The sequence below is a fragment of the Chrysoperla carnea genome, chromosome 5 (assembly GCF_905475395.1).
Source record: "Chrysoperla carnea chromosome 5, inChrCarn1.1, whole genome shotgun sequence".
Lineage (NCBI taxonomy): Eukaryota > Metazoa > Arthropoda > Insecta > Neuroptera > Chrysopidae > Chrysoperla > Chrysoperla carnea.
The window spans coordinates 21,998,300-22,009,015 of NC_058341.1; the positions used below are offsets into that span (position 1 = coordinate 21,998,300).

The following is a 10,716-nucleotide window of genomic DNA, read 5'->3' on the forward strand; positions in this document are numbered from 1 at the left end:
AATCATAGCTGCAACTTGGGTGGTGGGCTGTAAATTTTATTTGTTTACAAATAACATATTAGTTTTCTTTGTGATTAATATTTATTCAAGGTATTAATCTGGAACAGACACCAACGAGTGTTATATATTATGTAAAATGCGCATATTGCAAATTTTGTATTATTGAACATATGAAATCTTATAGCACTTTGCTTTTCGCTTTAAAAGTAGGTATATGCACCCAGCCTTATACAAAGATATTTTGAGAAAATATTCGAGGTCTCGATATTCCATGAAATTTAATGGTGATATGCTGTATATTTGTCAAAATGTTCGTCAATCAAAAAAGGACATCGTGAGACTTTGATTTTATTTCATTTTACAAGCTCTTATTTAGTTCACCCGATTTCTGTAATCAAGTCTTTCAGGTTAAATTTGATCCGCTTTGAGAATTCAGAGCTAAAAATTTGCAGGCTTATGTAAAACGGCTGCCAAACCATATATATGGTATACATGTTAAGATTTTTCCCACTTTCCCAAACAATTGACTGAGTTAAGCCTAAGACTGAGTTAAATTTAAACGGCTTTTTGGCCAGAGTCACTAGGGTCTTCCCATCGATCTTTTCTAGTTGTCATCTCTTTTTTAGTTGTTATCGGGAACCGTAAACTCGAACGTGAAAAAGAGAAAGAACACTCTCGTTCAAATTACTTTTCAAACAAAATGTCATAGGCAGACACACAGATACACAGACGCGTTAAACAATCCTCTTTGTAAGTCGGGTGGTTAAAAAATGAAATTATTATTATAGATAAAAAATTATAACATAATCTTATGTTACTAATGATTATGATATATTTTTGACATCAAGAAATAACAAAACCATTAAGAGCCGATGAAAACATTAACTTTTGTAAATCGAACAAAAGCCAATGGTTATTACCAAAAAAAAATTGATTTTTATCAGTTTTCAACGGACTAAAAAAACTACTCTTTTGTTTTTAAAAAAAACATGACATAATGCCGATTATTACAAATCGTTTGGACCTCAATCTACCCTTTTAGACCTTCCAAAATCATATTTAGTGACATTTATCTATTTAAATAGAATTTGCCCTTTTTTTAATAAAAACCAAAACATAATCTGCCATATATTTATCATGTAAATGACGTATTTGATCATGTGACACAATTCTATTGTTTTAAGAATTGACATTTTGACAGGAACAATTATTTTAAAAAAAAGATATGTTTCACAGTTCTGTTAAAAGAAGTATTGAGTTTAATGCTTCTGTTTTTTTAAGTTTCTTGTCATCGACAATATTTGTCGGTAGATTTTGATTTAAGGATAATAAAACCTTTTTACTTGATTAATATAGTAATCAAAAATATAGATGATACCACTTATTTTTTTTGGTTTGATAATGATATGAAACAATGGATCTTTTAAGGGTCATTGATGTTTTGAAATATTGTTATTTTAATTTTTGTTTTTATAAAAATGATTTTCAATTTGATCGTCTGATAGCATTTGAAAAGTCGGTTTATTATGTAATTTTTGAGTATCCATCTTATTTAAAATTATAAAACAACGATCAAGGCCGTTTTAAATCCATAATTTATATACAGAGCGTTTCCAGTTAATGCTAAACCGTTCATGCAATGACATACCGTTCATGAAATCAATGACAAACCTGTTTGTATATGCATCTTGAGAAATGTCCATAAAAAACTTGAGTTTCTATAGTAATTCACTCAAAAAACTCTTTATGTTTAAAATTCGATCCAAATAAAAGATATGTAATGAAATTACATTAATTTCCACAATTATGGGGGATAAATCTAAATTAAGAGAGTTTTATTTTTTTTGAAACGTAAAAATTTGTTTTCGGTATGAGTAAGCAAAGTACTTTCATTTTTACATTTGCATTTGCAATATCTATATACTTTTTGGCACATGTACGTTCAAACTATTATTACCAATTATCTTTCCATTAAAATGACCGATTAATACTAAATTTTCCTATGTTTAATTCAAAGACGAATTTTCTTTATTTTTAACCTTTTTAATTTAAACGATTATTGGTTGATTTTAAAGGTCCATCAAAGGCATTTGAGGGACAAATTTTCCAAAAGACTTCTTCATTGAGGTTCCAGATAGATTTACGAAAACTAAAAAAACACACACTCACTGATAGAATATGCTACAGGTCCCACGCTGGCTTAATACAGCAAAGTCATGTAGATATCGGTAATTTTAACGGCAGGAAGAACTTTGTAAACTGGTCTCTTCAGTTCTGTAGTTATAAGTATTTTAGGATTTTATTAACGAATTAAATTCATACCGACAAAACAATAATAATGAACAACAAGCCATAAATGAGGCAAACTCTTTTGATTTACCTGGTCATAGTCCACCCCTTCCAACGCCACCTCCAATGGAAGCTGATGTTTACGAAGAAATATCAGTGACATTAAAACAAATAAAAAGTCAATTAGAATCATGTGACAAACAAGATGTACCTAACATGTATGATAGAACCGAATATCAAGATTGTACTAGGATGCCGAATAAATATGAACCAAGTACTTCAAGAAATTGTACTCAAGATGGGTCAACAGGTGAATATGTCCTTCAAAAATTCCAAGAAAGTTTATACCAAGTCAATAAACATGACTTATTTTCGGTAGGTAATCTAATAATCTACTAAAGTCGAAAGTAATAGCTATATAACAAACTTTCTTGGAAAATTTGTAAAAGTGCAGGATCCACTACTTAATATTGATTGGTCCGTAGGTTTAGCCTCAGAAAATTTGAAAGACTTCTTAAATGCACAATATAAAATTGCTGAGAATGAAAATGCAATTAATGAATTATTGGTTTTAAATCGTGAATCAATTGATCGTATGAATGAAGAACGTCAAGAAGTTTTAGAATCGATTTCTCATGTTCGTTTACAATCAAATAGTTTAAATGTACAAATGAATCAAATATTAAATCGAAATATACAAGCAGTCTCAACAAGCTATGCGCAAAGTTTACTGTTGGCTAGTTTAGATTCGATTGAAAACGTGTCGACGAATGTTATCAATGAAGGTAATTATTTCGTTTAGCCTTTCATCTTTGCTTTTCCATCCTAAAACAGTTCTGCAGGTTTCTACCAATCGTCGAATCGAAAACCGCAGCTGAATTATCAAAATTAAGAAAAACGATACGACCTCTTCTTCGAGAATCATCTCGGAAATGGTTATTAAAATTCCATACTTTTCTTCTGCTTGGCGAAAACAAATACTTGGTTTATAGCCGTCCGTAAAAATTAAATATGCGGGCCTGATCAGATTTTGTATCCAAAATCATCTTTTTGCCGAAAGGTTTTCAAAAGAATGTTTTGCAACACATTTTTTCCTGCTTTTTTTTACGAATTTCTTTACTAGAATATTCAACTTCCAAGGCGCGGCCGCGGAACTTACAACAATATTTCGTTGATTCTTGGCAAAATTGATTAAACTTTTAATACGTTATTGAAATGAGTGTATCATCTTGAGGTTAGGTATTTACTGAAGTAAATAATTATTAAATACCTCAATTTAAGGTTTAAATCAAATCCAAGCATCATTACAAGTGGCAATTGATCAATTTAATCTGGAACATGATCAAATTATAAATTTCGCAAGATGTAAATTAAAATTAGTGCATAATTGTATTTTGCAAGAGGATAAATATGGTATTCTTAAAGATGCAACGGAAAGCATAAAATTATGTATGGAACAAACTGTAATTGAAGCATTAATGTTGCTGAAAAAAGTTCAAGAACATTTACACTTGTTATTAACAATGTTAAATCCTGTTCCTCAAGAGTTTCATGATTGTATTAATACAGCACCTACAGTGAGTCCCGAACGAGGTATGGCATTTTGTATACGAACGATTGGTATAAAATTTGTGAAATCAATAGCGCCACGAGCGTATAATGCAATACGGGATGTGTGTAAAATAAGTCAATTTATTTTGATGTTACCAAAATCGTTAGATGCATGTGTTACGCGAAATTTACGTACAACAAAAATGGAAGCTGCTGAAATTGGTGTTAAAGTTGCGAAATGTATTGCGAATATTGATTTGTAATTTTTTTTTAAATGAAAATTCTGTAAAAATTAGCAGAGCTTATTATTTTGAATTTTGCTTATAAGGTAGTTCGAACGCCAAGGCAAGTTTAGATTTGTGGTTGAAATTATTTGTATCTTATTTTCAACTTTGATGATGAACTTTGTTTTAACTTCACGAATATAGACGACAAATAGGAGTAAAATTTCTCGATACCTGCCTTAGTTTTCGAAATATCGAAAGCTAAAATTCCATTCTCATCCCTGTTTTGCATTCCAACTTTATTTTGAGTTTTCTTTTTCGGCTGGATTTATAGTGCCATTTTTTCCAAGCTATAGTGCCAAGTTTTGATGTGTAGGTTTTACGATGAATCTTGAGGCATTGAGAAAAAATCTGCTCATGTATTTGAAGAAACTATCATTGTAGTTATATTTAAATATGAATAATAATAAATAATATTTTATTTATTTAAACATAAAATATTTATCTACAATAAGAGATATATTTATCGTTGCAAATTGATTTGATGACAAGATTTTACAATAAAATACACTCTATAGTTAGAAGTATTTGTATTTTAAATGCAAGTATATTTTATACACTCTCTCAAATATCTATTTAAAATATACTCAACTCAACTAAATATTTTCAAATTTATTAAATAATTCACACTTTTACATATAAATAAATAATTATCAATAAATAAATCATAATATTTATTTTAAAATATTATTTTTATACAATGCAAAAGTATTTATATACTTATTTAAAAGTGTTTATTGGTTGGTATTTAAAGTATCATCGTGTTTTATGAGTTGCATATTCAGTGCATATACAATTACTTGGAATATATCGTCTCCTTGACTTGAATGCGATCAGATATTTTGTAATATCTTCTCATATATGTGAACTGTATTAAAATCTGGTTTCCTAAATCTAATATGAATCACAAATTGATGGAAAATCTAAGATATCATGAAATTATGATTAACTAACAAGCCAGATATGGACAATAGATAATTTATTTCGGTCTAAAATAATCAAGTCGATGAAATTGTGAACAAAAGGAGGATAAGTGACGGCATAAGCAGTGAAGGTTATACACAATATTTTTGTATTTAAAATTCAAGTTGCCTAGCGAAGCGGGTTGTTCACACCTAGTATAAGTCATAGAGTTTGCGACACCTTGATGATATCGTGTATACCGTTTTTAGGATAGTTGCAAGAGACGATGATTTTTTAATCGCGATAATACATCATTAATATTTATAACTATTATGTTTCTGATTATTTATAAAGATTGTTAATGTAGGTATGTCTGTGTACAGAAATATGCAGTTATCAGACGTGGCCTTTTAAAGAAATGATAAAAAGGTGAAAATTTTACTTGAATTATTTCTACCATACGACCTTCAATCTACATAGGTACATAAAAAAAAACTTCAATCGTGTATGACATTTTTTTTTGCAAATAGACATAAAAAAACTAATTTACACACAATAAGTTTAAAAATGTTATTAAAACTAGTCGACAATTGAACGATACACCATGTACCGTGTGCTATAAAAGTATGGAAAATTGTTAAACAGAATGTTTTTACTTAATAAGGTAAAAATAATTGATTAAAAACTATGATTTGACTTTATAAATAAATATTGAAAATAAGACATTTTTAATGTCTTTATTTGCACAAATATAAGTTTAGTTGCAACTTCTTTCATGAATTTGACTTGTGGCTTCAAGCTAAATATGTTTTAAAGAGAGCTTTAATAGAACATTTTAAGGAGATCCTCCAATTCACTGAATATAATTGATTGAAATTGTTCAGTTTTCTCAACTAGCTTATCATAGCTTCAGAAAATGCCTTAAAACCAAAAAATAGGCACACCCTCTTGCTGGTTGAAAGTAAATTAAAATTGTGATAAATACTTTAAAGTAAAATTTTCTTATTTTTACAAATTAAAAAAAAAGTTATTTATTTGACATCGCAATATTTTTCAAAGTTAAGTAAAGAGTTCTTATACTGTTTTAAAACTGGTAAAATATATCTATGAATTTTCTTTGAAAAAACATTTTTTTTTTTAATGAGAGTTTTAATACCTTACATACGAAAGCCTTCGATTCTTCGACAGATTATAGTTCTTGGAGAGGGGTTAAAAAGTATAGCAATTATCGACTATGATGTGGGAAGATTACCCAGGTTTTTGTCTAACTAAAACATTCTATTTTTATCAAAATTCACAATTTGGTCGGCTTCAGTGAATGATAAAATCTAGTATTGAAAAATAATAAAGGCATTAAAAATTGATAAAGTATTAAAATAGTAAATTTTAATATATTCAGAAGTCAAAACTACTTGTTAGAAGCAACTGATGGATCTCCTTAAGATTGGTTTCTTACATGTGAGAATACATTGGTATTTTTGTAATTTGCATAGTGGCTAGGTATATAATAAATATATATTTACAATTTATTAGAAAACAAGGTATCAATTTATATCTGATAACCATTTATGACTTAAATATGCAACTATTATTGAGACATTTCACAATATGTGCACTTATCTATGTATAGATTCGTCTGAAATACTCGTTTCAAACAGACAAGATATAAGAGTTTCTATAATCATTGCTTCAGAATATACAAATCATCGAAATATATCTATTTGATTGTTTCGAATCAAAGATTTTGTATTCGCACCGTGCATGAGTTTTATTGGAGGCGTTTCCATGGTAACGATACACTACTTTAATTATAGAATTGTATGGATGCATATATAATTTTATGGATTGCATTTATGACTTACATTGCAAATTTAATATAATTGTCTCACATATCTAAATAATTGATTATGATAATTTATATTTGAAAAATTATATTTGTGCAATTTGATTTCTTATTTTCACAATTTTTAATGCATTAAGTTAAATTAATTAGTGTTTTTCAATAATTTTAATTTGACATTTTCTATGACATTAACATGTAAAGAATTGCAAATTATTCATAACAGCCTCCTTTATCGCCAAAATTTTTCACTGGAAACGCTGGCATCAATTTTATTGTCCCTACCATGACTACGCACGCAACGAACATGGATAGTTCTACAAACAAAGATATTTTCGGGGTTTCAAATATAATATCATGAAGAATATATTTCAACGAAATTATTTGTATAACATACTGGTTTTTTTTCAACCATTTCAAAGAATCTACAGTGCCCCTTGAATAAAATCTACTCAAAATGTATAGTAACTTCCAATTCAAACTTCCAAGCATAAAAATCTTAAAATCGCACAATTAAAGGCTCCATACTATCATTACATAATACCATATTTAATTGTAGATATTTATTAAATAAATAATTATTTGTTAATACTTAATAATAATAAAATGTTTTGTTACATTATTATGTTAATTTATTTTATATTATTATTTATTATTAATAAATAAATACCTACATTATTTTCGTTTTCCAATAAAATAAAATAAAATGTAAATTAATTAAAATTTTTGATTTAATACTAAAAACTATTTATTTTGAATATATACGAGTGAGTAACAACTCTGCTAACAAGCTTTTTGAAAAACTCAACTCACAAGTATATGTTAATTAGATATTATTTATTTGCTAATTATATTTATTATGAAATTAATTAAATGTTTTATTATTAAATAATTATTATAAATAATTTACTTTCACATAGCAAAGCATATATAGGATGATTTTTTATAAATTCTTTTCTTAGATCCCCATTTTCATTACTTGATTTTTTCAGTACTTGATTTTACGGTTTTTTATGGCTTCAAACTGCAGAAATAGTATTCAAAAAATTATCTGCTTTCTTCTTGAGGAAAACTTGTTTTACCTGAAAATACTTGAAATTAAGTGCCAAAAATTGAAGCCTAGAAAAGCCAAGTTGACTTTAGTGGCAGAAAACTCGAATCTGCAACAAAAAGTATGTAGTTTCGTTCAAAAAAATAAAATTGACCTCTGTTTAACCTGGATGCCCCTCTGAAAACAAACTGGACACATTTAATGCACTCCTCTCCCGAAAAAAGAATACCCGGGGTATTTTAGGAGTTTTTGTGCTATTTAAAAGCGTTTTTGAAAGAACTGATTAAAAAATCAGCCTTTATATAATATAAAGTATACGTACATATAAAACATCTCTAATTAATATATTTTTAAAAATAATTATTATCATTATTTTTAATTTTTGACATTAATTATTTTATTTTAATTTATTTGCATGTACCTGTGTATTAAAAGTATTGTTTAAAAAATATATATTTTAAAAATATAATTAGGTGTTAAAATATAATAATAATGGCACTTCATTATTGGTAAACAATATATTTCCTCATCAATTATTGTTTTCTATGAAACACGTATTTTTGCGTCAACAGGTTGACTTAAAATTTACTCATCAAAAGAATAAATGGAATTTTGCGAAAACTTTTGATAAGCCATATCCCGAATATAGAACTCCCCTTCTGCTGCTTTGTACTGAGGGTTGAAGGGGTAATAAATGATATCACTAAATGGTACAAAAGTATTAAAAATTATTTTGCACCAAATATGGTAAGCCCACTCGACAGTTTCCTATTTTTTTTTAAATGAATTGAAAAACTTTTCCGTATGAGCTTTTAAGACCAAGATATAAGTCAGTTTTAGTCAACTGATACATTGAACTCATGCAAAAAGTTTCAACTTTGGTAGCAAATATCTTTTAATGGACTGGTAACAAAATTATGAATTTTGAAATTCTCAAGGCGACGATTATTCTTAACAACTACTCAAAATTTTATTTCATTCAGTAAAAAATAATATAATTATAAGTGAACATAAAAAATAATTGGATATTATTTGAATAAAGAATAACAATTTGTCTTTCTTGTTAATATGGCTAATTAATGTAGTTTGAAGTTATTAAAGAAGTTAATATCGAGATGGCGCTAAATTAGGTTCTACACGCAACGAAAACATGGATTTTTAATATAAATAAGGTCTTTCTTATAACAAGAACTCTTTACATATGATTATAATAAATAGCATATATCTAGGCCCTTTTTTGTATCAAGAACTTTTCAGCATATCAAGAATTTTTCTGCGTGTCTAAAGGTTGAATTTTTATCACTTTTTCTATGATTTTTAATTGGAATAAATTATCCTTTTGTGATATAAAATATCTCAATTAAATTATTTTCTAAATAAAGTGAGAATGAATTCACTAACAACTCAAGGATAGACTAATTAAAAATGTATTAATCTAATTAATTATTATAAATTAATCTGTTCAATGAAAGCAACTGTGTTAAATGAGTAAATAATTAAAAGATATGTACAATATAATCAAACGAACTAATGTTAAACTTTGCAGTTTTCTTATCAAAAATCAGTCCTTGCCGTGTCTCATAAATTGAAATTTTTGCTTTAGCGATTATGGAATTGCCTTCGAGTTTTACGCCGGAGCAGGAAGATTGTAATTTTAATTATTTCATGACCTTAAATCAGCTTTCTAATACACAATTAAATGTAAGGGAAAGTTTATCGGCCAACTTGTACCAGGCATTTTACTTTATAAGAATGATTTAAGGGAACAACTAATGTAAAAAGAAACGTAATTAATTGTTTGAAACCCCTGTTAGATATAATCCCTGTAAGATATAATCGCAAAAAACAGCACATAAATCTTTTATTTTCCAAAAATTATTTATCTTATTTTTTTTAAATATATTTTTTTTTTGTTACAGGCCCACGATCACGTCGCATGAAAAAACCGAACAGTGGTATCCATGATGAGAAACGTCCTCGTACTGCCTTCAGTGGAGCACAATTACAACGTCTAAAGAATGAATTTGCTGAAAATCGTTATTTAACCGAACGCCGTCGCCAACAATTAAGTGCTGAGCTAGGTTTAAATGAAGCACAAATAAAAATATGGTTTCAAAATAAACGTGCTAAAATAAAAAAATCATCAGGACAAAAGAATCCATTAGCACTACAATTAATGGCTCAAGGTTTGTATAATCATTCAACCGTGCCCATGTCTAAAGAGGAGGAAGAATTACAAATGCAAATCAATAATCAACATCGATAGCTTATCAACTTTTGATGGACTTAGTAGAGCATTAAGTTTTTTTTTTTGTGGTTGAATTGTTCCTGTTCAAATACGGTTATGATATCGTTTATAATCGAATTTTATTTCCCCAATGAGAAAAAATTTATTCGTGTCTTGGTACATCGAGTAAAAAAACCATATGAGAATCGGCTTAGTTTTAACGAATTAAATTTTCGGAAAATGTGGAATCGTTTGAATGTGGCACTTTATATAGTTTTTCGAGAATTGTAAATTTATTGAAATTAAAAAATTAAATTTATTTAAAAAAAAAAGAACAACTTTGCACATGCAGCTCCAAAAACTGCAGTTGTACTTGGACACGAGTAAGATTTTTATTTGGAATAAATGAAGTAGTTAATTTTATTTGAATTGAAGTAATAATAAAAGTTGATTAAAACTAATTATGGTGATAACTTATTTGTATTTGAAAAAACACATAATTTTCATTTTATATAAAAGACTCGACTAGACACCATTTAAAGTGAGTTCTATATTTGAATCTCATTTTCTA

At 27.8% G+C, this 10,716-nt stretch overlaps 1 protein-coding gene across 1 annotated transcript; it reads left to right on the forward strand.

The window, feature by feature from the left end:
• The first annotated feature begins 1,789 nt into the window (after positions 1-1,789).
• LOC123301055 lies at positions 1,790-10,184 on the forward strand. The gene is made up of 6 exons (XM_044883783.1): positions 1,790-1,936; positions 2,296-2,599; positions 2,775-3,074; positions 3,571-4,080; positions 9,838-9,999; positions 10,066-10,184. Exons 1-6 carry the CDS (start codon positions 1,871-1,873, stop codon positions 10,182-10,184), a joined length of 1,461 nt encoding a protein of 486 aa, XP_044739718.1. The 5' UTR covers positions 1,790-1,870.
• Positions 10,185-10,716: the final 532 nt, after the last annotated feature.

Excerpts from the sequence above, each read along its gene's own strand:
- LOC123301055 (XM_044883783.1), top strand. The coding sequence starts at position 1,871 with ATGAGTAAGCAAAGTACTTTCATTTTTACATTTGCATTTGCAATATCT. Across the intron at positions 1,937-2,295 it reads CTATATACTTTTTGGCACAT|GATTTTATTAACGAATTAAA; the intron begins GTACGTTCAAAC and ends TAAGTATTTTAG. Across the intron at positions 10,000-10,065 it reads ACAATTAAGTGCTGAGCTAG|GACAAAAGAATCCATTAGCA; the intron begins GTTTAAATGAAG and ends AAAAATCATCAG.